This window comes from Populus trichocarpa, chromosome 3, assembly GCF_000002775.5.
Source record: "Populus trichocarpa isolate Nisqually-1 chromosome 3, P.trichocarpa_v4.1, whole genome shotgun sequence".
Classification (NCBI taxonomy): Eukaryota; Viridiplantae; Streptophyta; class Magnoliopsida; order Malpighiales; family Salicaceae; genus Populus; species Populus trichocarpa.
Window position 1 is genome coordinate 11,000,600 of NC_037287.2, and position 27,751 is coordinate 11,028,350.

The following is a 27,751-nucleotide window of genomic DNA, read 5'->3' on the forward strand; positions in this document are numbered from 1 at the left end:
AATCAATGCATTTCAAAATTAAAAAAAAAAAAAACCCTTACAAAAAAGTATTTAAAAAGTCAAAATAAACTTGACCTAATGGACTAATGGCTAGCATTAAACTCAATTTAAATATAACCTAAAATATGTGAAATAAAGCCCCAAACATAAAATTTAAACAAAAACCCAAGTCTTATGTTTAAAATACTAATGCCAATGTAATGAACTAGAAAATACAAAGGCTGAATCTCTCATTTGCTTAAAAAGCCTTGTTATTAACTCTTGTATCCTTAGACTCTAGGAATCATTATAATAGTTGATGCTGATTTTAAGTTTCTAACTAAATAAGGAAACAATTAATTCCCCTATTTTCTACCACCTATTTGTCCATAAAAAATAAGGATTCCTTGCATGGTATGAAAACTCCAGCTTCCAAAACATCATTGTAGCATTAGGAAAAGTTTCCACCTCTCTATTTAGAAGCTTAAATTGCTAAAATATTCAAGCCCATAGATTAACCCCTTCTTTTACATTAATTAAATTAATTAAGGCTCCGTTTGTTTGCAGGAAAGTTGTTTTTTTTTTAAAGTGAATTCCAGGAAAGTATTTTCCGATGTTTGACAGTGTTATGGAAAATGAACTGGAAAACAATTTCCAGTGTTTGTTTATGTTATGGAAAATGAACTGGAAAATAATTTATTAATGAATTAATTTTTTTTTTCAAGTTTATCTAATATATATAAAATATTTAATCACTTACAATAAAAAAAAAATAAAATCTAAAAAGTATAATGATGAATTTTTTCTATTATATCCTATATTCATACATGGCTTATTTTATAAAATATTTTGATGGGTATTTTGGATAAATATTTTTTTTTTACGGGTAAAGGCAATAACCACTAATAAGGAACCACTGCCTATTTCTATTTTCTACCCAAACCAATCTACTGTGCAGCATCATCAACATCAACGGGCCTCTTCACAGTCAAGATTTCTACCGAAATCAATTCCCCCTTTCATCATCAACACAGCATCATCAACGCACACACATCACGCCAACAAAGCACAGGAAATGCACAAAACACAGGAAACACATATCAGCAACAGAGAAGGAAAATCACATCGGGTGGAGAAACAGAGCATGGGTTTGCTGTGTATGGGTTTGCAGTGTTTGGTTTATGAGAAAAATGCAGGGGTTGTGGTTTTCTATGGATGGGTTGCCTGGCGAAGAGATTAGGAAGGAAACGGGCCCGAAGGGCGCCTTTGGCTTCAGAAAAGAATGGTGATTCTTTGCTGTGACAGTGGTAATTCTTTGCTGTGATAGCAACAATGGCGAAAGGAAATAATTTTGCCGTGTATGTGTATGGGTCTGTGCTTGGTTTCTGGGTTCAATTTTTGGGTTTGCTGTGGTTGAATGGGTTGCCTTCCCATGGGTTTCGGTTTACAGAGCATGGGAGCTTTTGGTTGCAATGAAATTAACAGAGCATGAGAGCTTTTGGTTGCAGTGAAATAACCGGCTTATAACCACTAACAGAGCATGGTTGCAGTGAAATAACAGATAAACAAGGGAAAAAACGCAGCACAAGATTTATGCCATAATAATAACAATAAATTAAAAATAAAGAGGATGAAAACAAGATAAATAAAGACATTTGAGAAAAAAAAATTACTTAAAAGATGAAAGATGCTTGCAATTGATCTGTGTAAATTATTTTGGAGAGAAAGAGAGTCTTTAGGGATTTGTTTTTTTAGGACAGGGGACACTTTTTGTTAATAAAGAAAAGGAAAGTGTTTTCCTTAGAATAAAGAAAGGAAAACACTTTCCTGCTCTAACGTTTTATTTTTTCTGTTGACTGGAATTGAGTTTCCTTTGACTGATTTTCCTTATGCTTGTCAAACATGGGAAAATGGTTTCCAGGAAAATGAATTCCTGGAAACAAACAAGGCATAAGTTGATTATAATGGTTGTCTTTGCCTAAATATTATGAATTAGCCCATTAAGTGCCTCTTTGAGCTTACTGACCCTTAACCTTATAATTGGTTCACTTAGCATCTCTAGTGGATCCCTTGATGTTGTAAGTTGATTTGCATTACACATCCTCTTCTTAAAAGGATTTAATCTTAAATCATCACTTACATCAAACAGAAAAAGATAAAAAATATTTAAAGTATCACTAATAGCATACTCAACTAAAAGATTCATTTTATAGATATTATCAGTGATCCTCTCTAGAACTAGGAGTAGACCATCTCCTCTTGGCTGCAACTTAGATCTCATATGGGATGGAAACCTCTCTTTACACATATGCACACAAACTCAATCATCTGGTTAAAAAATAACATGGCAACACCCTTTATTAGCTTTGGTTACGATTTGGTTATTATTCTTTTTTATATGCTGCCAAACACTTTATTGGAGTGCCTTTATTACTTGTGCTTTTCTACTTTCATCAAAACTTATCCATTCATCAATAGGTAAATGAATTTAATTTAATTTAAATCATAAACAATTTCAAATGAGAAATAATTAGTAGTGGAACAAACACTTTGATTTTAAGCAAACTTAATGAATGACAAACAATCTTTCTAATTTTTAAGATTCTTTCGAATGATAGTATGCAAAAGTGTAGTTAAAATTCTATTCACTACTTATATTTGCCCATCCATTTGTGGAAGATAAATAATCAAAAACAATACCTTAGTTCACAACTTTTTCCACAAAGCCTTTTAAAAATATCTAATAAACTTAATATCGTGGTTTGAAGCTATGTTCCTAAGAATACCATAAAGCCACACTATATTCATAAAGAATAAATTAGTTATATTGGTCTCATCATTGATTTTATAACATGGTATGAAATGTGTCATCTTAAAAAACTCATCTACAACTACAAATATAAAATCTCAACCCTTTTTTAACATAGGTAACTCTAAACACGAAGTCCATAGAAATATATATCCAAGGTTTCTTAAGTACATGCTAAAGAGAAACAATAAGACTTTAGACTTAACTTGTCTACATGTAATGCATTTATCACATATTTTTTGCACATCGCGTTTCATCTTAAGCTAATAAAAGTGTCCATGCAAAACATCTAAGGTCTTTTTAACACTAAAATACCCACATTAAACCACCCCCTTGAGCCTTACGAACAAATAAGTCACACATATAACTATCAGACACTCATAATTTATTCTATTCAAACAAGTAACCATTAAGTCTATAAAACTTTCGAAGTGCTTACTTTTCACAAGCAACATACATATTAGTGAAATCACTATCATTGACATACTATTTTTTCACATAGTCAAATCCCAATAATTTCACATTTATAATAGAAAAAAGAACATATCTTCTAAATAGTGCATCAACCACTATATTTTTATTACCTTATTTTGTATTTAATCACATACAAAAAGGTCTTAATAAAGTCCATCCACTTGGCATGTGATTAATTCAACTTATCTTGTCTATTCAAGTATTTCAGCAACTTGTTATCTGAATCGATCATAATTTTTTTTGCCATAAGTGGTTTCGCCAAGTTTCCAAAGTCTTCATCAATGCATAAAACTTCTTGTTATAAGTAGGGTAGTTCAATGTTATACCATTAAGCTTTTCACTAAAATAGAAAATCAACCATTTCTCTAGTATTAAAATAGCCCTAACACCTATTGTCGAGACATCACATTTAATTTCAAAAGCTTTAGAAAAGTCAGCTAATGCTAATAAAGGTGTTGAACTTAACCTTTCTTTAAGAAGATTAAATGTTTTATCTTGTTCAATACCCTATTTAAAATCAATTGACTTTTTAATGATTTTAATGAATGGTATATATAACTAATGTGCTAAAATCCTTAACAAACCTCCTATAAAAACTTGTGAAACCATGAAAACTTTTTACCTTAACTATTAACTTAGGCATGAGCTATTTTTGGATAACCTTAACTTTTTTCTCATTCATTTTAATACCTTTTACACTTATAATATAAATAAGAAATACATTTTTTTCAGATTAGGAAATAACATTTCCTTTCTTAAAACACTAACTACACAATGCAAATGCTCATCCAAGCTTTTGCTATAAACTAAGATATCATTAAAAATACTTAACAACGAAACTGCCAATAAATGCACTCAAAACATTATTCATCAATCTCATAAAAATATTAGGTACATTAGTAAGTTCAAATGGCATCACCAACCATTCATAAAGTCCATACTTAGTTTTATTCATCCTTTTCTTTTATCTAATATGAAGATATCCACTCTTTAAATCAATCTTTGTAAAACCACAAGTACTATGCATTTTAACACATCACTAAGCCTAGGAATGAGATATTTATACTTTATCGTAGTATTGTTGACAACACAATAATTAACATATATCCTTCAAGTTCCATCATTTTTAAGCACAAGTAACATTGAAACAACACATAGATTTATGCTTTCCCTTATGTACCTCTTCAACTCCACAACTTGTTTTTGAACTCTTTGTCTTACTTTGATAGGCTAGTCGGTTAGGAAAAGCGGTGCCAAGTACGAGATTGATTTGATATTCGATTCCCCTTATCGGTGACAGACTACTAGGAAACTTTTCGGGGAATACATCTTTTAACTCCTATAATAATAAAAAAACAACCATACTAGGAAGACAAGGATCAAGTTCATTAGTGTTAAGAAAAGTCTCTTTGTATAAAAGTACAATCATTGGTTGGTTAGGATAAAAAAAAACTTTTGATCTGACTCAATTTTACATAAAAACTCATATGTTTTTTTATTTTTCTCTTATAACTTACCTTATTTTCTCTCTTCTCTAAGCTTACAACCTTTCTATTATTTTCACTCCTCTTAGCCTCACTTTCCCTTTCCCTTTCAATTGGGTTTTATAGACCTGTTTTGGTGATAATGATACTAGTTTGGTGATAATGATACAAGAATGATGATTTTTCCATCTTTTACAAAAAAAAATATTTATTTTTAAACCCATCACATGCTACTTTACTATCAAATTGCCATGACCTTTTCAATAACAAGGGACTCGCTTGCATAGACACCACATTACATAAAATTTTATCATGATATTTTCTATATGGTCTATAATATTTAATAGTGTTCAGATTTAAATTTCTAATAAGAATAATACTAGCAACATTAACATAACTTCTACTATTAATAATTATACTACATGCAACATTAACATAACTTCAACTATTAATAATTATACTACATACTTTATTACAAATATATAACATATCATCCATTTGCTTTCCAAATCATTTTTTTTTAATTTGAACATTTAGTGGATGCTGGTGACATCTCATCATCATTGTTGTTACATTTGAATTTAATTTCATCATAATCTTTTAAAATCATATATTTTTGTTTGAATATTGAAAAACTAAGTAAGTTTAGTATTAAATTTATATTTAGAAATAGTAGCGACTTCTTTCTTTATCTTACAAGGTTCTGCTTAACACCTATATTTGGCTTAGTTTAGAAAACACTATCTCTCCTGTGATTCAGCCTATATGATGAGAAGAAACCTAAATTACGAAAACCCCATTTTCATTTGTATGTATTTTGTAACTTGTAAGGTTGAGGATAACTAGATCCAAACTGATACAAACAAACACAAGCTCAAGCTCCATTAACCAAGAAAACAATGTCCATATCAATGTCTTTGTTCTCTCCGCCACTAACTCGCTTTCCACCTTCCAAACCCCATTTCACCTACAAATCGACACTCTCTCTCGGACCCACGAACCGTCCTTTTCTCCTATCCACTCCCAAGGCCTCTACAGACAATGGAGGAGCTGGAGTTTCAGCCTCCGCTGCCACTGTAGAGGAACCAAAATTGGAGCAGAAGACACCAGAGTCTTCTGATTCAGTTCCTGTGGCTAAAAATAGCTCTAATGGAGCTGTGGCTGCTGGGGGAGAGGAGAAGGTTGAAGTGAGTAAATTTGGGGACCCCAGGTGGATTTCAGGGACTTGGGACTTGAAGCAGTTTCAGAAAGATGGGAAAACCGATTGGGATGCTGTTATCGATGCCGGTTAGATTTTTTTATTGGGTTTTGGATTCTAGTTTGAGTGATTATCTGCTTCATGACTAATATCCAGTTTCTTGTTTGCATGGATTGGTTTGTGGATTCTTAGTGCTGCAATTTTGTTTCTTAATTGAGTTTTTGTTTTTTCTTTTAGCCACTTAGTTCTCATGCAATTAAGGAAAAACAAAAGGTGTGTGTGTTGTAGTTTCAAATGATATTCTGAATTGCTCTCCTTTTCTCTGCATGTTTTTGTAGAATTTGTTTCCTTTGGAGAAAAATTTAACATCATTTGCAGCTGAATAGAGTCAATTGTGTAATACTGAAAATCCAATGGTTTTACAGATGGTTCTATAAATGTTTGATCTGCCATTGGATTTGTTAGGTGAGACATGGACTAGGTAATTAAGGCAAATTTTCACTTAGCAGAAGTCATGACCATCTTAGTGGCTGTGATTGTGAATTTATGTTTAGAAGGAAAAAAAATGGAAGTGCCGCACTGTTGTTTCTAGAATAGTGTTTTGTTTTTGTTTTTTTTTTTTTTTAATTTCACCTTTTGTAAACCTAATTTTTTTAGTTTGGATTTCGATTTTATCTTTTAATATTAATTGTTTTGAGAGTTATACCTTTTTTTTTTTGTTATATATTAGTTTCATGGATTTATTTATTTATTTTTATCAATATCAACCTTCAATATTTGATCTATTACAATTATAGTTTTGTATTTTTTTCGATTATTTTCAATGAATTTATTTTGATCTTATAACTGATGCTTTATTTTAGGTTGACTCGGGTTATTTTTTGGGTTGCTTTTTCTAATTGACTTTTTTATTTTATCCTTTGATATTATGTTGGTTGAAAATTGGGCTTCATAGTTTTTTTAATTTTCTTTTTATGAGGTTATCTTGATATCATTACCCAAGTCGCGAGTTTGACTGATTAACTCGAGTTAACCCTGTTTATTTTTTAGTTCTTTTTTAATTGAATATTTTTTCAATTAAGCTTCTTAGTTTTTTTTTTTTATTTTCTTCCTATCAATTATCATGATCTCATAACCCATATCGTGAGTTTTACAGTTAAACCTCAATTCATTTTTTTTGTTTTTTTTAATTGATTTTTTTTTTCAATTTCACCCTTCAATAACTCAATCTTCTCTTAATTATTTAGTTTTTTTTTCAATTTTATCCTTCAATATAAGGTTGTTGGGAATTGAGTTTCGTAATTTTTTCAATTTGTTTTTTGCTGAGTTATCCTAGTCTCAAGGCTTTAGTTTTTTTTTTTTTCGATTTCATCTTTAAACATTGATATGTTGGAAATTGAGTTTTTTAAATTTTTTTATTTGCTTTTTATGAAGTTATCATGGTCTCATGATTCAGGTCGCGGGTTTAATATGTTAGCCCAAGTTGATTTGGGTTATTTTTTTTATCTTTTTTTTCAATTTAATTTTTAAAAATTAGGTTGGTTGAAAATTGTGCTTCATATTTTTATTTTTATTTTTATTTTCTTTCCACGGAGTTATCTTAATCTCATTTTCTGAGTTGCTAATGTGACAGTTTATTTCGAGTTGACCCGTGTAGTTTTTTGGTTCTTTTTTTAATTTAATTTTTTTTTCAATTTCTTCCTTCAATATATGAATTGATTTTCATAATTTATTTTAATTTAGTTTCTATAAAGTTATTATGTTCTAATGACCATGGTCAAAAGATTTGAAAGGTTAATTCAGGTCGATTTAATATGTTGTTGACTCAATATTTAAAAACAAATATCATCTAATATGATATTATATCAATATATATTTTTTAAATATCGTCTAATATCTATTATATTTTGAGTTTATGATTAAATTTTTATTATTATAAAACACGATAGTAATGTTTATTCTTTTTTTACGTTAAAAAAAAGATTGATCTGACCTATAGTGAGTGTTGTGTGCACCAATAATCTTGTAAAAATTAAATCTTGTGACTGACAGATCAAATAGAGGGTCCAAACTTGACCAAATTCTGCGAGCTGCTGGATGAATGGGTCCAAACTCCAGATAGGAACTACTCATCCAACAGCTTGGAATAATGGGTGTGCGGAACCAGTGTGCATCTTATTGTTATGTCCCGGGTTTGTGATATGAATTCGCATGCTATGTGAAGAAAGAGTGCGCTGCCACCATCATTGTATTGATTGCACGAGCTTTGCTACTTAAATGAGATCCCTCTGTACAGAGAGGAATGTGGCATCATACACAAAATATACGAAAGATGTGCTTAAGGATACCAAATTTATAAAGAATTGTTGGTTTGCATTTGGAACTGCTTTTATTATTTTTACTGATGCAGACTAGCATAACTATTGTTTTCGTGGTTCTTTTTCCTCGATGTTGGGAATATTATATTTATGATATGTGAGGCAGTCGCTAACATGTGCTAAAAGATTTGATTTATTTTGGAGTTCATGTCTGTATAGAACGTTGTAACGTTGTAGAAGTCTATTCATTATTCATCTTCAACCAATCTTTCCAGTCAGTATAAAGGTAATATATTATTGCGGATGCCATAACATGATTTGTATTGTAGTATCTTTTCTGTTCAGAGTTCATGTCTGTATATCAATGAAGCGATATCTTTTCTGTTCTAGGTACATGTTAGCCCTGAAGTAGTTAGTTGATTTGTGTAATTATTTCCTTGACATCCAATCTCTAGCAACTCTTGATGGTATTACTCAGCATATATTTACATGCTTTGTTAATCTTTTCAGAGGCTAGGAGGAGGAAATGGCTCCAGTGTAACCCAGAATCATCAAGCAACAACGACCCTGTTGTTTTTGATACCTCAATAATACCATGGTGGACATGGATGAAAAGATTCCATCTGCCGGAAGCAGAACTTCTCAATGGTTTGTTAAGATTGTTTTCTTCGAATGTTCACGAGGAAACAGCCCATCTGGCTCACGAGAAACTATTTAATGTGGTTTCATGTATTCTATGCAGGCCGTGCTGCAATGATTGGGTTTTTCATGGCTTACCTGGTTGATAGCTTGACTGGTGTTGGTCTGGTTGATCAGATGAGCAACTTCTTCTGCAAAACTCTATTATTTGTAGCTGTGGTAGGGGTGCTTCTAATACGGAAGAATGAGGATTTAGAAACCATAAAAAAGTTGCTGGAGGAGACAACCTTCTATGACAAGCAATGGCAAGCAACCTGGCAGGATGAGAAATCCACCAGCCCCAAAGATGATTAGCTGTAAGGAAAATTCAAACTTTGCTTCGTGTTCTAATTTCTCCTGTGCTATTGTAGTATCCTTGATAAGAGCAAAATTTTCATTGTAATATAGGTTTCCTCGAAGTTCATGTGCACAGCACTGTTGCTGTTTTCCTGAATGTTAGTGGATTGCATGATAACAAATCATAGTCCTAGGAGGGTTGGTTGGCAGTTTCATTTACCAATTGTTTACTGCCTGTTGGAAAATATCAACTGTTTTCACAAATCACATGTCTCAAATTCCCTCTTTGCACACAAAGTAAAATAAGATCAGCTAAATTAATAAAAACAGAAACAGAAACATTCAAACTACACAATCAACATAAGATTCAGATTGTGTTCGGCTTAGGCACGCCCAGGCTTTTAGATCACTTGCTAGGCTCAACAATGATTTATTTATTTATTTTTAAAAGAACTTTTGATATTTTCGTGAAGATTTTAATTAATATCATCCCTCTTATTCTTAAATTGCTTAGTTCACTATTGTTTTCAAGGGAGAATCACAAAAATCCTTTTAATGTTTGATTGTATTTTCACTCTCTCATTGTCTTTGAGAAAACTATTTGATTATATTTTACAGAATTGCTTTTATTTTTTATTTAATGATTAGAAAGCCATTGTAATACTAATATGATAATTTTATTATCAAATTAATATTATAACTTTGCTAAAATTTTTAAAAGAATTAATCTTGATAATTGGTATTTCATTGCTTTTAGGCTTTTTATCAAACACTTAATTTGTAAAATCCAAACGCCACGATAAATGAAACCCTGCAGTGACTCTCGGTATAAAACTCCCTTTACAAATTAGCCGGTTCTCATCTACCACTATTTTTATGCCCTACTCGTTCAAGCAAGCATGCAAAAATTATACTACATATTTTATGAAGACATGCATGTCTTACTTCATTTCTCTCCCCAAAAACAAAGAAAAACATTAATTCTCCTGCCTGCCAGAATCACCATGCCAAACAAAATGGTAAGTTCTCGATGCCTTTATTTGCTGTCAACACAATCCTAAGATGCTTGGAAGCTTTGGAATTTATCAAAAAAACTTAGGGGAGACAGTAACGTTTACACCTGATGGTTGCCTCACAGTCACTCTATAAACTTCCTGCTACTGACGTTTGTAATCCGTCGAATCACCTTTCTTTGTTGGACAATCAGTTCCTACTGCTCATCTTACAGAACCTTCATCAACACCTGGAACAGCACAAAGAAACTGGACATATTTTTCAAAATAAGAATTGAATATGATCTCCTGGGTCGAGAGCCGGATTTATGGATCCATCATCAAAATCGAACGGAGTAGCAGGAGCTAGTTGGTTACCTAGTTGTGCTAAAATGGGAGGGCCAGAATGGTCAAATGTTGGCTGCTGTCATCATTGCTGATGTGATAGCTGCAGGACTCCACCTAGGGTGTTTTTGCTTGATTAAAGCCGCCACACCAGCTATGTTAGGAGCAGCCATGCCAGTACCGGATACAAGTTTGCCCTGCAAGAATGGTAGCATGAATGCATTAAAAAGTAAAACCAAGAAGAATGATAGCATAGATTTAGCTACTTTCTTCCCAGAGATATACCAACATCATCATCTTGCTATTGAAGTAGATGATGCACTTGAAAGTACTTTACAATGTCTATTTGCAAACTTAAGGGGCTTAAAATGGCATTGCTTCCGCAAATAATGCCGGGTGAGATGAAGATACCAAGTCTTGCATTCTGATATCGAGACCAGTCATCCGATAATTTAGAGGGCATAAGTGATGCTGGTTACCCATCAAACAACTTTAAAACTGTGTCCGTACCCTTGATAGAAGGATCTCCTTCGTTGTCGGGGGTCCAAGCAGCCCAGATGGAGGATCCTGAAGCCGTGACATTTGGTTTGAGGACATCAGCAGTTTGCAAAAGTGCATTGTTCACATTGGGACCTCTAGATGAATAAGATGCAAAAATTGGTGCCTGCCGAGCAAAGAATGCTTTCCTTCCGTCAAATATTCTTGCCCTTGCAGCAAATCCCACAGCTTGTCCACTGCTGCTCCTGATAGTATTTGAGCTATAATACTCCCACAAAGCCTGTAGACGTATGGATAAATGCCATTTCATCAGGCGTCCATAAATCCAGGAAATTTAATAGGCATTATAGGAATAAATGAGATCAATGTGAAGTACTATCACTTATCGATCCTGTGGGAATACTACGCATTCGGTGTGGGTAAAAAAGAGGATAAGTGCAGAGCTACGCATTCAAAATGATTACATGTATAGTAATTATATCTTATTGAATGATAGTTTGCCATACTCTGGAAGATTGCATGTTGCTCAGGATAATGGCAGGGACTTGCATAGTGATTGTGTTTCCCTTGACTTGCTCAGAACCAATGTCAGGATCCATTGTGGTTATAAAACCTGCAGCCCCCATCTTCTGTAATATTCGGAGTCAAGGTTACAAGTGCAGATAATCAACATGTTTCGAACCAATGCTGTTCTTGATGTTGACAGCTCTCAACTTCTAGAACACTGTTGGTGTTCTTATGAGAATATCAGCTGCTGCAGCTATTCGGTAAGACATAATTAACTCCTGCTGTACTTGGAGCTGCAATTTTTTTTTTATAATCTAATAATTACTCCAATTTGAGCGGTGTATAGCATTGATTTCAAGAATGGATGAACGAAAAGCTGAAATGAAAACAAAGCCACACCATCTTATTTGTTCGCACATGCATGATCAATAAACAAGGGCAGTGAAAGTCGGAATATTACGTACGGGCAAGGCCAGTGCGAGAGAAGCTTCGTCAATTCCCAAGAATGATGGTGTTGTCGTACTTGCGATCGATGATGGAAGAAGCTACACTTGTAACCCGAGGACTAAAAGAAAGGGCCGCCATTTCCAGCAGCTTGAACAACAAAAACTCCAGCTTTTGTAGCAAATAAAAGCTCCGTTTCTAGTACATTGAGGAAGGCAGAAGGACCAGATGGAACGCTAGATGCCCGATGGAGAGGTGTAATAAAAAGTAAATTTTTAAAAATTATAAAATCTAATTTTTATCTGAACTATATTAAATATTAAATAAAAAAATAAAAAAATTAATTAAAAAAACATTCAAGTCAATATGAGCTAATATTTTAAATCTATAATTTGAATTATGTGACCCAATAACTTTATAAAAATAAAATAAAAAATAACAAAGTTTCGTTTCAAATATATCTAATATTGAATGTTAAAATTAAAAAAAAAACATAAATCCATGAAACAGGGATAACTCCACTGGAAAAAAAATTACAAAGCATAATTTCTAAATAACTTAATATTAAAGGATGAAACTGAAAAAAAAAAAAGATTGAGTTGTTAAGAGTGGAATTTTTTAAAAATATATATATATTCAATTAAAAAAGGATTCAAAAAACGAACAAGTCAACTTGGATCAACTTGCTAACTCGCAACTTGGGTCATGAGATCGGGATAGCCCTATAAAAAGTAAATTGAAAAAAATTACGAACCCAATTAAAAAAAGGATAATAATGAATAGAATCAACTTGAGTTAACATACAAAATCCTTGACTTAAATTACAAAAAGTAAATTGAAAAAAATTACAAAGTTTAATTTCCATCAAACTTAATTTTAAAAGGATTAAAAAATTCAATTAGAAAACACTGTAAAAATAAAAAACCTAAATCAACTGAGGTTAATTTGTTAAACCGGTAATTTAAGTCATGAAATTAAATTAAATTTATTAAAAAAATTAATGAAACCTTCTTTTAATAAATCTAATGTTAAAGATTCAAATCTAGAAAAAAATAATTTATGACAAAGTATACAACTTAATAAAAAAAATTATGAATAACAATTTTTTTTTGGTTAAAGAGTAAGATTAAAAAAAAACAATGTTAATATAATGATTTTGTTATTTTTATTAAATAAATAAATAATTAATAATAGAAGATTCTACGAGTGGCTAAATAATCAGCAACAGCCGCTTATAACACTTGAGAGTTCAGACGTCAGATCCAGGCTCTCTCTCTCCTAGTCAGCAGTCACCAATATTTTTCCACAGCGGATTCCACTCCCTGTCACTGGGCACGACACGACTCTTGTCAGTCCACTACTCGCTTCAGGCTCAGACTGAACCTCCTGCTACACAGATTCTCCTAGTTGGGTTTTTTTCTACACTCGCTCATTTAACAGGCCGGAACAAAAATATGCTAACCTCATCGCTACCGTCTCTCCTCCTCCTACTCTCTCTATCATCAAGTACAGCACATCTGTTTTTTTTTTTTTTATTATTGATTTATTTAACTCATCATGATTTGAGTTTGTTTTCAGATTTTTTGAATGTAGCTTTGAGTGATGATGGCGGAGGATTATTCTGTTCTGCTCCTTCAGTGTTTGAAACCGAAACGGCCGCCTCCTCCTCCTCCAAACCTCTATATTGGAAAGTCACTAATCCAACGCTCTCTCCTTCTCACCTTCAAGGTCGGTCGGTCAGTTTATTCTCTCCTCTCTCAATCTTCATTTTTAAATTCTATCCTATTTAAATAGAAATGTATGTAATTCGTTGAATCAATTGCAAATAAACAAAAATATGAGCGAAATAAGTCATAAATTAATTTTATTTGTAATTAAAAAAGAAATCAGAAGTATAGTTAGCTGAAGTTTTTGGTTATGGTTATCCAGACTTGCCAGGTTTCACACGTAGTGTTTATAAAGGAGACCATGCTTTGATGACACCAGAAAGTCATGTATTCAGTCCTTTACCAGGATGGTACTACTTTCATCTTTGCTTTGTTTTTTTGGATTGATTGATTTATATGAAGAGATCATGTCTTACCACATGTTGGGTGGTGGTTTAGTGAGTCATTCAAATTTATACATGACAGGACAAATACATTGGGGGCATATCTAATTACGCCAGCTATGGGTTCCCACTTTGTGATGTACTTAGCAAAGATGCAAGGTGTGCTCCCTCCTTTCTCACTGACTATTATTGCATTTTACCGGATTGTGTTCAAGTTCTATCTTTATGCACATAGTTTCTTGAATGTTGTTGCCCAACCTTGGTATTGGCTTCAGCTGCATACCTTCCTTCTTTGTTGAAATTGGCTATCATCTTTAGATTTTTGCAGAACTCTGTTATCATAAAAACATAAAAATCAGAAACTCTAATCCTGTAGGATTTGTGTAATTGCATTTATTTGATTTGGCTGAGTTTTTCTTCCTCTTGAAAGTGCACGCCACCCTACATGGGTATGGTTGAGGCACTTCTTGTTCTTACTATTTAGAAGCCTTGAAATCTGTGGACCCTCTTCAGCGTGTGATGTGAACCCACTTCCCTCTTACGTATAGTACACGTATGAATCATTCATCTTCTATGTGACTTTCAAGTGAAAAATGTGATGCAGCTTATTATGCTTTTCCACTAATTTGGCTTGCTTGCTTGCTGACATAAGCTCTAACATGTGCAGAAAATTCAAAGTCTGGACTCCCTCCAAATGATGTAGAGAGGTGAGGATAGTTTTTTTTTTATGAATTTCTATTATCAATGGAGTTGATCTGATTACAATCCTGGCTAACCCATACTTCCTAAATCATTAGGTTCTTGTTCGTGGTTCAGGGTTCTGCAACTCTGACTAATGCATCTGGTGCCCACCACCAACTGATGGCAAGTGTGATTTATGAATTTAGGGCGTATGGACATTAGGAATGCGTGTGGAATTTTGGTAGAGTTGACAAAAAGCAAGTTTGAAATTGAAAGGCAGATTTAGACAATTGATTTCCTTTTCTAAAACCGTGGTTTTAAAATCCCTGGCACTCAGAACCAATTATTTAAAAACTCAACCCCCCCCCCCCCCCCAACACACACACACACACACTCGTGTATCTATTTGCTTTAAGAGCTCAACCATGATTTAGATTTTTGGTAGTGTTGACGAAAGGCAGGTTTAAAATCAAAAGGCAAATTTTAGACATTTGGTTTCCTTTTTGAATCATTCTTTTGTAACCCAAGATACTTGGTACCATGTTTTTGAAAGCTCAACCACTCACACATGTACAGATTAGAGAAAGGGAATCCGTATCTGATTTGTTTATGCTGGCTTCAAAATTTTGATGTTATACCTTTTGTTTTATAGGTGGATTCATATGCTTATCTAGCCCCAAATTCCAAACATTCTCTGGAGTGTGATGCATCAGCTACTCTAGTTGTCTTTGAACGCAGGTTCGTTCGTTTCTTCTCGAAGTGTGATCGACTGAATGCACAGCTGTCTCACCTTCGCTATTGCTTTATTTAAATTTTATTCTTCTTTAAGCATCTTTATGGTGGCATCTAAGTTCATAATATCCAGACATTAATAAGACTGGGAAAGTTGGTGCAGGGCTTATTATTTAGATATCTGTTTGATCAGGCTTGTCAAAAAGATGTCTTTCATTAAGTTTAGTATTTTCTTGCTAGTGCAGTCTAGTTACTATATTGTCCTTAATAATTATGAATTATGTTTACTAAAAGGGTTTCTTGTCCTGTTAGGTATTCTCCTCTTGAAAATCATTTTACTAAGCAAATTGTTGGTTCAACAGACCAGCAGCCACTTCTTGAAACTCCAGGCGAGGTACCTTTCAATTTTTTTTTCTTATTGTTGTAAGGTACTTGGATTTTATGACACACAAATATGTGTTTTTCTTTAGCAAACAATAAATATAGATATACTTATTACTCGTCCTGAGCATATTGTGCTGTTATTATTTTATTAAATTTTGGTTAGTCATGTGCACATGCGACAATATTGCTCACTCTATACTTCTTGACAGGTTTTTGAACTCAGAAAGCTTCTGCCTCCATCATTGCCATATGACTTCAATATCCATGTAAGCCTTAATTTGCTTCCTAGCCTTCGATCTTCATACTTTAGTAGGTTAAAATTTTGAAAAAATGCCGAGGAACTTATCTTTCTGAGATGCACTTTTTCACAGATTAGTTTTTCATAGGTAGGGTTTGGAATTGGACAAAATTTGTGTGCACTTATAAGCAATTTTTGGAAATTATACACTCAGATATCTCTGCACACAGTAACTTTGATTAATGAACCTGTTTGGTTGAGTAGCTGTTTTGATCAGCACCTCTACGAGTGTGTTTGGTATTGCGGTAGCTGTTGTGGTATTGGTTTGAAAAAAGTTGTTTTATAAAAAGTACTTTTAGTTGAGGTTGATTTGAAAAAATAGGTGTTTGGTTAAAACTGTGGTTGAAATTGAGGTTGAATAAAAAGTAGTTTTAATGTGTTTGGTTAAAAATGCTTTTGAAATTGAGGTTATAAAATAATTTTAAAATATATATATTAATATTTATGGTTTTTAATTTAAATATTATAGATTAACTATTGCTATTACATCATGAAATAAATAATACTTAAATATTTTTTATTGTTCCATTAAACTATCTACAATTCCATCACGTATGAAATACATCCGACAAGAACTACAGTTTTCACAAATTTCTTAAGAGTGCAACAACATCAGGTAAAATATAATCAGAAACAAAATTAGGATTGCGATCAAATTCTGCAAATGCTACGTTTTTAACACTAGTTAATGTAGTGTCATTGAATAATATTTAACACTAGTTTTTCGAATAAAACACAATATCTGTGAAATTTTATTGGATTTTTTTTATTTTACTGGGTCACACCCGGTTCAATGCATTTAGATTTGGAACGGACCCGGGTCAATGCATTTAGGTTTGGATTAGACCCGGTCCGACCCATTAGCCCAGCCAGCCCAGCCCGGTCACTGGCCCAAGCCAGTGACCCGGCTGGGCAAAGCAACACGTGTGTACTAAATTCACGCGTGTTGCTACACTGTTCAAGTGAATTAAAAAAAATTTCCAATGTCATTACGCACAAAATTTATTCGATAAGAACTATAGTTTTCATATTTTTTGAGTATGCAATAAAATTAGGTAAAATATTATCAGGAATAAAATTGGAATTACAGTACGAGTAAATTTAATTCATCTTAAACTATTTTTTTAACAAAAAAAAATATTATTCATGTTCACATGAATAGTGTGAGTGAAATCAATTAATTGGACTAATTTTTTTTTTTTAAAAAAAAAAACCTAAACTTTTAACAGTGTAGCACACTGGTTTTTCAAATTTTTTTTTTTTTTTTAAAAAAAAAAAAAAAAAACGCTGCTCTCACTTTAGTGAACAGCTACAGTGGAGCATGGCTCCACTGTTCACTGAACAGTGGAGCCATGCTCCACTGTTAGATGAGAAGCAGCAAAATGCTGCTTCTCATGAAACTCCGGTTTCATGTGGGTCCTACCCATCAAAAACAACTTTTTTTGGGTTACCAAACGTTAGGTTCGCCCGCAGCCACGTTCTACATATCATTTGCATGCTTCCCAGCAATATTTGCACACATGAATCACAATTGATTGGAAGCAATGAGAATGTGGATTGATGATAGAATGAGCTATTTATTTGCCTCACATTTCACCTTGTCAAAAGATTTGGATGCAAGAAGTCCTTACAGAATTAGTTTAATGCTTTAAACATCGCACAAGTTGTCGGTTGCAGAGTTAAAAGCGCCAGTAGGGTAGGATCTTCAATATCTCGATGCTTCAATTATTACACTGTACAATATCTTGACAAGAAATTTAGGATTATGGTGCAGTACTGGAATGTTGTTCTGAAATTCCCAATCCTATGGTTTCAATTCAAGAGTTCTGAATTCCATGCATATAATCACTTGCCATGTGCAGGTTCCTTTTCTCACATCATGTAGGAAACTTCTATGGTAGTATTGATGAAATATTGGATCATAAACATTTCTGACCTGACAAACTTCTGAATTGTTGTGTTCTTTCTAATAAGCTGGATTCTTGGTTGGTATGATTCCCTGTGTGCAGATAATGGATTTTCAACCTGGAGAATTCCTTAATGTGAAGGTATGCTTTCCTTGTTTGGCAATTGAAACTCCATAATTTGTTTCAAGATCTTAGGTTGTAAGTGTTGTTTGTTATATTGTTTCACCACTGTACTGATTGAATTCTTTAGAGGGCCTAAAAATCCAAAGAATGTGAATACCAGTTTTTAAGAAGTCTGAGGTCCAGCCAAATGCTGACGTACAGAAGGAACTTATTTTAGGGAAATAATTTAAAATGAACTGCCTGTTCATCTTCATGATGCAATAATCTTTGAAGTGTCATGTTTCTCTAACCACATGTGCCCAGTTGTTATGTGAAATTTTGTGATGTGAAATTTTGGCTGGCTGACATACAGAAGGAACTTATCAGCTTCTTCTGGCTGACATCCCTTGAATTTGTGATGTGAATTTTGAATAATGTTCCTCGTTTTTCTCACTTGCATGTTTGCTTTGTAGGAGGTGCATTATAATCAGCATGGTTTGCTGCTATTAGAGGGACAGGGTATTTATCGTTTGGGTGATAGCTGGTAAGAATTTTAATCAAGAGTGGTGATTCTCAGATAATTAATGCCATTCTTAAACAATCCCCAGAACCATTTGGTGTTAATGCTATTTAAATGCCTATATGATAGATTCTGAATTTTATTAGCATTCTAAAGCACTTTAAAAGTCCTGTTTCCAATGCTATGAAGCTTTTCGATAGAACATTTTTATAAACTGCTTCAAATGTATTAGTCAAAAGATGTGGACCTTTTGTCTACGTAAAAAAAAACAATAAGAAAAAAGATAAAAGAAAAGGAAGAGAAAGGGAAAAAGGAAAAAGAAAAATCTGAGATTTATATTCAATATATGATATTTTGTTTTCAGCTGGGAAGCTCCTTTGTTGGTAAGTATATGCGTGTCTGTGCATGCATCTTTAACAATACACTCAAGCTTTAAGTGGGTTCTCAGTGCTTCTGGAACTTCTTTTGTTGAAACATGTCTTTAACTCATTGGTTTATGCTTGCATATGCGGTTCGGTTGTTCCCGCTAGTCTGTTTTCTGCAACTTCTCAAAAAATTTGTTCTTGTAGCTTAACAATATACTTTGTTTTATTACAGGTACCCAGTTCAATCTGGGGATGCCATTTGGATGGCCCCATTTGTACCCCAATGGTGAGAAAAATATAGCCTTCTTTCTCCCTGCAAGCACGAATTTTTATTCCTCCTGCAAACCCAAATCTGATACACAATGATATATTTTGCTACCTTTTCAGGTACGCCGCACTTGGTAAGACCCGTTCACGATATTTGCTGTACAAAGACGTGAATAGGAATCCATTGTAATCAGACGCAGTGAAAAGCCGTCCTTTGGTTTCATTGACCTAATTCTAGCAAGGATATATTTACTAATTTCTGAAGCAAAGATCGGCCTTTTAAAGCCTGTGAACATCATTTAGCTGAATGATGGTCATCTTCATGTAGTGAATGGAATCGTGATGGAAGGAATTCAACTTGAAGATCTTATTTGGTGAAAAAAGTCGCTGTTCTGTCCTGTTTAAGAAAAACAAAATATTCTGAATTGTGGGAATGCACCTGTAATTTCAAAGATGGAAATTATTATTATTAGCTAAAACTAAAAAGGTGGTGTTTTTACCTAGCATCGAATCACAAAATATTATTAATTATTTTAATTTATCTCCTAATATTTCATTTATTAAAAAATAAATTTTATAATTTGTTTTCAAATCTTATAACTTGGATAATAAGCTTAGTGGATTAATCTAAGTAGTTTTTTAGTGTTTTTTTTCATTTTTTTTTCTTTTTAATTTTATCATTCAACATTATATTTATTGAGAATTAAGCTTTTTAACTTATTTTATATTGGGTTATCTTGGTTTTATAATTTGGGTTTTGAATTTTTGTCATTTTTAATAGAATTTTTTTAATTTCATCTTTCAATATTGGATTGATCAGAAATATAAATTTAAATTTGTTTTAATTTATCTTTTATTAGATTGTTATTATGAGATTGTTATGATTTAATAATCTAAGTTGCAGATTTAATAAATTAACCTGGGTCGGGTTAATTCAATATATTATCGTCTTAATGTTTTTTAAAAAGAGATTATCTTAAATATTTTTTTAAATTATATTTTTACTAGTTGTTTAGATTATAGATTTAGATTTTCAAATGAACCAAGTTTCATCTTCTCACAATTTATATTTTATATTCTAGAAAAAAATACTAATATCTTAGTATTTTTTTATATTTTAAAAAAAATCGACAAGAAAGCAATGTAGCACAAGCATATAATCTAGTTAACATCTAAGAAAGCCCGGTTATGATTCCACCAAAAAGTTGTCTGGAATTCATGGTGAGAGATGGCGACCATCTCAAAACAAAAGCACCGTGAACATGTTAGCCAGTATATGAGAAACCTGATGGCAAATCCACTAGTTGTCTGTGCGACAAAGATTTTGCGACAGCAAGACATATCTCGATGCTGGTCTTGAAAATTCTGCTATCTGATAAAACATAGTCAATTGGGGAGAAGCATCTCGATTTCTATTTTAATGAAAGGTGATTTCCCCTCATTTTTCTATGTTCATGGTATAAACTTGTGTGAGTGCCTTCTATCTGTCGGTGCTGAATATTTATCCGTAGAAGACTTTGAATACTGTCAAGCTCTGCAAGAAATACCTCATAGCTTCTCAATCAGGAACGCCTTCTTAGCACTGTACGATGGATCCGCGGTGGAGTGAAGAGGCGCATGGAGCTCCTTCAGTGGAGGGATCTTTGGCAAAATTATAAATCCAGTGGAGATCGTTTAGCACCCAATCATCTCTGGACATGTGAAGATTCTTCTGACCTTTATGATCCCATATGATCATTGGATAAATGTTTCGATAATCACAAGATGAAATTGGAACCCAGATTCCTCAGTTTGCTGGGCCAAGAAAAACCACACTCATTTTTTTTTTTCATTTTCTTTTTCATCATGTGACTTGACCGGCCTTTTCGAAATTCTCTTGTATTATTCGGGGGGGTCTAGAACTGTGCGAAAACATATTAAAAATTGTCGTTAGTGACCAAAATAGCAGATCCTTATCTTCCTTCCAGAAAGAGGAACAACACTAGAAGCCTAATACCACAGTTAAGATGCAGATATTGCCACGTTAATTGAAGCAAGATCGCTAATTTAGTCCCAGAATTTGTGGCCGAGAAGCCAATTGGATGCTGTGGCGAAGCCACCATTAGGGAATCTTGGAATCACTTTGATTTGAGCTAATTTATCAAGATTATCATCAAATGTTGTGTTTAACCTTTCAAAGGCCAGCATCCTCGCACCCCAACAACATGATGATGGGCATAGATTTTAGAAAAAGGCTGGTTCATAGGCTGCCACATGCCACTTGATAGACCACCTAGGAATAAACCCAAGAAATCGCCATTGGTGAAATGAGAACTAGCACACTCATGGAGTAGCATTTTATAGCACCACCACCGTCCCATTCCCTTCACCACTCATTTCGAAAAATATTTTAATGTAACTTTATTACAATATCAAATAAATTTATAAAGATTGAATTTTAAAAATTAAAAATTTATTTTTTTAAAGATTATCCGTTCAAGTCTTATAAATTTTAAAGCTACTAGAGACTTGTATGATCGTTAACTTCAGGGTCCGTAAAATTAATCGAGGTGGACACAAACTGGTTCAAACACAAACTAAAGTAAAACATAAAATTAGTTGAGATGCACACAAACTGACCCGAACACCCATGTTAATCTAAAAAAAATTCATAAAATTCATAGAGATTTGTTTGTAAGCTTTGTTGTAGAACATTTCATTTCTTTCTTGAAGTCAATTATATATCACATCTCATTCGAGGATTCCAATCCACCTTTTGTTTGCTAGCTTTATTTTAGAACATTTCATTTCATTTCTGGGTTAGAAAAGATGCTATGTAGTAGCACAGTACAAAGGAGAGGGAATTAAACAGAGGAAAGTCAAGTCTCATCATTTATTTTATCAATCACCAATTAAAGTAAAACCATGTTTAATTATATTGGTCCTCGTTCATTCATTTTATCAATCACCAATTAAATAGATGCAAAAAACCATGTTTAATTATATTTATAAAGAGAAACCCAATCATTGCTTTGCAGTCTAATAATAATAGTTAATCAAATTAATCATTGGTATTTAATTTTTATTATAAATATATATTTTTTGGTAACAATATAGTTTTTTTATGATAGTTTTTAATTTGAATGAAATAAAATTAACATTTTATAATTAGATTATCATGGATATAAATTATTAAGATAGCTATTCTAAAAGATAGTTATAATCTTGATGTATTTATTAATTTTATAATGAGAAATTTGTCTTTGTTTCCAACAAATAAACACGTTGTTTTAATTAAAAAAAATAAAACAAAAAAAGAAGAAATTTTCTATTATTAAACACTACAGCCCTTGATGAGCGTCTTTAGTCCGGTAAGGTAGAGTCAAGGTGTGACTTTTGGGGGCGCTGTATGATCAGCGTGAAAATATCCACGACTAGTTTTCGACTCACAGCATCATTCATCACTCCTAGACAATCAGTTTACCTTCAGCCATCCAATTTTCAGGGGTGTTTGATTTCGACCGTATTTTTTTAATATTTAGTTATTTTTTATTGTTTTAAAATGTTAATATTTAAAATAAAAAAAATTATTTTAATATATTTTAAAATATAACCACTACAACTGTCATGAACAATTCTAGAAAAGTTTTTAATTTTTATTTTTTAAAAATGCCTTGTGGGGTTGGCTACTTGTACTGCTTCTCTGCTGGACCAGTTGCTCAGATCATTATATATGTTCATAGTTGGAGGGAATGTTTAGATGTCAAATCTTTTTTTGGCATGTATAATGATTGCAGTTTATTATCAACAGCTGCATTCACTTAATAAATTCCTTAAACATATAATTGATCTTTCAAGGAATCTCGATCGTTCTTCTAAAAAATGCCAATTGTGGTCCAAAAACTTCTTTTTTCTCCAACTTTGGCCTCCAATTTCTTAATGTTCAATGCCAGGAATCCACCCTATTTATTAAAGGGGATGATGGATATTTTGTCAAATCTTAACCCTTTATTCAATTGGAAAAGATCATAACCATTGGTTCAAAGGTGCAATCACGGACAATGAAAACTGACTGCTTAAGGATGGTCGAGTTGGCCACTTTGGGGTGGCGTCGCGGCGGCTATTGGGGTAGTCGGCCGGCAAGGCCTGCTCTAGGGTGTAGTACAATGTTAGATCATCATGGTGGTGTTTGGTCTAATTTTTTTTAGTTACTGTTTGGAAAAATAGCACTGTTTTGGTTAAAACGTGTTGTTTTCTTTAAATGAAAGGGCGTCGTTTTAGCTATTAAGATTTTAATTTAGGGATTTGACCAACGTTCAATTTATTCCCTTGGCTTTTGATTTTTTTCAATTACATCCCTAATTGACTCCAAACTTTTAGTTTTATGCAATTTTGCCCCTAACAAATTTCAACATCAGCCCTAAATTTCAGCGTATTTTTCATTATGATCCTTTGTTATGGATTTATGCAAATTGAGTCTCAATTGACCATTAAAATTTTAATTTCATCTATGTCTTCCACCAGATTAAGTCCTCGAAGTTTAATACCTTCTTCAAAAAGGTCCTTAGCTATAAATTTCTTCAATTCGATCCCTAATTGACCCTAAACTTTGATTTTCTTGTGATTTTACCCATGATTTCAATCGATTGACTTTGTAGAAATTAAATTTGATCTTCTAAAGTTCTAATCTTCTCAATTAAGCTCAAATTAGGCCCCCAAACTTAATTTTTCACCAATTTAAGTTCCTAATAAAATTAATTTGACGCATTAAAAGCATAATTAAGTCTTTGCACCTAATTAAATCTTTTAATTTGACCAAAATTAATTCTTAAACATAATTAAACTTTAATTTGGTCCATAATTAAATCAAATTGGCCTAATAAAAATCTAATTATGTCTCTAAACTTAATTTTTATGTAGATTCATCCAATAATAATTTAATTTGACCTTAAATCTGCATTATCTCTCTAGTTTTTAGTACAACGAGGTATAATTATGCTTCAAATTTTGTCCAAAATTTCAGCCTCATTTTTTTGTATGTACCTGAGATCTTCTTCAGCCAGCTTTTGCCACATTGCCGGTCTTTTTGTTATTATGACTTTTTTTATGATTTTTTTTCAAGAAAAAAGAGTAAATTTTGGGGAATAACTTATAAATGTGTTATGACAAATTTCGTCATTCAACATTGAGTTGATTGTTAATTTGGGCTTTATATATATTTTTATTTAATTTTTATAGGGCTATCACAGTCTCATGACTTGGGTTACATGTTTAGCAATGTAATTGACCCAGGCCGATTCAATATACTATCATCTAAATATTTTAAAAAAATATGTCATCCAATGAGTATTAGATTTTGAATTCAAGATTATTTTTTCTCCTAGAAAACACTTTAACAATGCTTAAATATTTTTTACGTTAAAAAAAATTAATCCAACCTGTGGCGTAGTGCAGACCAATGCTTTAGTTAAAACAAAAGCTAAAAGAGATTAGGAATACACTGTGCACAAACTCAAAATTTACTATGGATTCACAGAGTAATTTTATCATTTTCCCTCCATAATTGAAACCATATAACTTGCTTGTAGGGGTATTTTTTTTTTCACCTGACTCATTTATCATTACAAGATTGAATGGGGATAAAATGATCTTTTAGCCTTTTATTTGCACTGTGTAATGCATAAAATACCCATAAAAGTTAAATCTCTTTAACTCTTTAGGTAGGGGCATTTTGGGTTTTTTAACTTTCTTAGCATGGTAAGTAGTAAGGTACCCTTAGAATTAAAAAGAAAAAAACTATAGCTTAGGTCGAGGGGCTTTTTGGTCCTTTTGTTATGGTTTCTTTGTTTAATATCATGTTGGGTGGAGCATTTGAGTATTTTAATAAATCAAATAAAAAAAAGAGAAAAGTTGTTGTAAGCATCTTTTTAGTGGCGCGTGCGGTGCCTCCTAGAAGTCAAAAATAGGCAATGGCCGTCTTTACTAATGGTTCACGTGACAACATGCGTGACACAGTTGTTAAGTGGCAGTTGGACCCCCGCAAAAAACATACCAAAATTAAAAGTTCTCTATTTTCTTCTTATATCAATGGTGGATCTTATTGATCTTTCAAGGAATCTCAATCGTTCTTCTAAAAAATGCCAATTGTGGTCTTTAACTTCTTTTTTCTCCAACTTCATCCTCCATTTTCTTGATGCTCAATGCCTGGAATCCATCCTATTTATTAGGGGTGAAAGAGAGACATTTTGTCTCCATTCAGGACAAATCTTAGCTCTTGATTGAATTGGAAAAGATCATAATCGTTGGCTTAAAGGTGCAATCATGGACTGTGAAAATTGACTGCTTAAGGATGGTCAGGTTGGCTACTTTGGGGTGGCGTTGAAGCATATCTATTGGGGTAGTCGGCCGGAAAGGTATGCTCTGGGGTGTGGTACAATGTAAGACCATCATGGTTGTGTTTGGTCTATTCTTTTTTTTTGTTACTATTTGGAAAAATAGCGCTGCTTTGGTTAAAACATGTTGTTTTTCTTAAATGAAACGATGTCGTTTTGGCTATTAAGATTTTAATTTAGGGATTTGACCAATGTTCAATTTATTCCCTTGGCTTTTGATTTTTTTTAATTGCATCCCTAATTGACTCCAAACTTTTGATTTTATGCAATTTTACCCCTGACAAATTTCAAACATCAGCCCTAAATTTCAGCGTATTTTTCATTATGGTCCTTGGTTATGGATTTATTCAAATTGAGTCTCAATTGACCATTAAAATTTCAATTTCATCTATGTCTTCCACCAGATTAAGTCCCCGAAGTTTAATACTTTCTTCAAAAATATCCTTAGCTATAAATTTTTTCAATTCGATCCCTAATTGATCCTAAACTTTGATTTTCTTGTGATTTTACCCCTGATTTCAATCAATTGACTTTGTAGAAATTAAATTTGATCTTCTAAAATTCTAATCTTCTCAATTAAGTCCAAATTAGGCCCCTGAACTTAATTTTTCACCATTTTAAGTTCCTAATAAAATTAATTTGACCCATTAAAAGCATAATTAAGTCCTTTCACCTAATTAAATCTTTTAATTTGACCCAAATTAATTCTTAAACATAATTAAACTTTAATTTGCCTCATAATTAAATTAAATTGGCCTATTAAAAATCTAATTATGTCTCTGGACTTAATTTTTATGTAGATTTGTCCAATAATCATTTAATTTGACCTTGAATCTGCATTATCTCTCTAGTCTTTGGTACAACGAGGTATAATTATACTCCAAATTTTGTCCAAAATTTCAGCCTTATTTTTTTATATGTACCTGAGATCTTCTTCGGCCAGCTTTTGCTACATTGCCAATCTTTTTGTTATTATGACTTTTTTTATGATTTTTTTTCAAGAAAAAAAAGTAAATTTTGGGGAATAACTTATAAATGGGCTATGACAAATTTCGTCATTCAACATTAGGTTGATTGTGAATTTGGGCTTTATATATATTTTTATTTGATTTTGATAGAGCTATCACAGTCTCATAACTTGGGTTGCATGTTTAGCAAGGTAATTGACCCGGGCTAATCCAATATACTATCATCTCAATATTTTTTAAAAAAATGTCATCCAATGAGTATTAGATTTTGAATTCAAGATTATTTTTTCTGCTAGAAAACACTTTAACAATGCTTAACTATTTTTTTACGTTAAAAAAATTAATCCAACCTGTGGCGTAGTACGGGCCAATGCTCTAGTTAAAACAAAAGTTAAAAGAGATTAGGAATACATTGTGCACAAACTCAAAATTTACTATGGATTCAAAGAGTAATTTTATCATTTTCACTCCATAATTGAAATCATATAACTTGCTTGTAGGGGTATTTTTTTTTCTACCTGACTCATTTTATCATTACAAGATTGAATGGGGATAAAATGGTCTTTTAGCCTTTTATTTGCACTGTGTAATGCATAAAATACCCATAAAAGTTAAATCTCTTTAACTCTTTAGGTAGGGACATTTTGGGTTTTTTAACTTTCTTAGCATAGTGCAAGTAATAAGGTACCGTTAGAATTAAAAAAAAAAAACTATAGCTTAGTTCGAGGGGCTTTTTGGTCCTTTTATTATGGTTTCTTTGTTAATATCATGTTGGGTGGAGCATCTGGGTATTTTAATAAATCAAATAAAAAAAAAAGTTGTTGTAAGCACCTTTTTTTTTATGCGAACAACCTCGTCTCATGATCTGGGTCACGAGTATGAGATGTTAGTCTGGGCTGACATCAATATTCTTCTCTTTTTTTTTTAATCTTTTTATACATCTATTTTTTTCTCTCAATTTCAGCCTTTAACTTCAAGTTTATTAAATATTTAGTTTATTTAATTTTTTCTATATGCGTTCTATAAGGAAGTTTTGACCTCACGATCTGAGTCACAAGTTTTACATGCTAACTCGGATTGGAT

General features: G+C 32.5%; 2 protein-coding genes and 1 long non-coding RNA gene across 6 annotated transcripts; 2 read left to right on the plus strand and 1 right to left on the minus strand.

The window, feature by feature from the left end:
- The first annotated feature begins 5,280 nt into the window (after positions 1 to 5,280).
- On the plus strand, positions 5,281 to 9,501 carry LOC18096893 (light-harvesting complex-like protein 3 isotype 1, chloroplastic). 2 transcript variants are annotated; one of them, XM_024596458.2, is made up of 4 exons: positions 5,449 to 6,033; positions 8,773 to 8,910; positions 9,005 to 9,257; positions 9,349 to 9,501. In XM_024596458.2, exons 1-3 carry the CDS (start codon positions 5,646 to 5,648, stop codon positions 9,253 to 9,255), a joined length of 777 nt encoding a protein of 258 aa, XP_024452226.1. In that variant the 5' UTR covers positions 5,449 to 5,645; the 3' UTR covers positions 9,256 to 9,257; positions 9,349 to 9,501. The 2 variants fall into 2 exon arrangements, with proteins under 2 accessions (XP_006385565.1, XP_024452226.1); XM_006385503.3 differs by having other exon boundaries at positions 5,281 to 6,033; positions 9,005 to 9,501.
- A 536-nt stretch (positions 9,502 to 10,037) lies between these two features.
- Positions 10,038 to 11,314, minus strand: LOC112327000 (uncharacterized). Of its 2 annotated transcripts, XR_008058797.1 has the most exons (3): positions 10,860 to 11,314; positions 10,608 to 10,771; positions 10,038 to 10,499 (listed from the first exon to the last, which is right to left on the minus strand). It is a non-coding gene; the product is annotated as an uncharacterized LOC112327000 (long non-coding RNA). The 2 variants fall into 2 exon arrangements; XR_008058798.1 differs by having other exon boundaries at positions 10,038 to 10,771.
- Positions 11,315 to 13,265: 1,951 nt separating this feature from the next.
- On the plus strand, positions 13,266 to 19,815 carry LOC18096895 ((S)-ureidoglycine aminohydrolase). 2 transcript variants are annotated; one of them, XM_024596471.2, is made up of 13 exons: positions 13,266 to 13,529; positions 13,602 to 13,751; positions 13,953 to 14,040; positions 14,156 to 14,232; positions 14,741 to 14,780; positions 14,871 to 14,937; positions 15,407 to 15,492; positions 15,799 to 15,880; positions 16,080 to 16,136; positions 18,178 to 18,216; positions 18,651 to 18,721; positions 19,295 to 19,348; positions 19,450 to 19,815. In XM_024596471.2, the coding sequence occupies exons 1-13, from the start codon at positions 13,478 to 13,480 to the stop codon at positions 19,517 to 19,519; spliced, it is 933 nt and encodes a 310-aa protein (XP_024452239.2). In that variant the 5' UTR covers positions 13,266 to 13,477; the 3' UTR covers positions 19,520 to 19,815. The 2 variants fall into 2 exon arrangements, with proteins under 2 accessions (XP_024452239.2, XP_006385570.3); XM_006385508.3 differs by having other exon boundaries at positions 13,617 to 13,751.
- Positions 19,816 to 27,751: the final 7,936 nt, after the last annotated feature.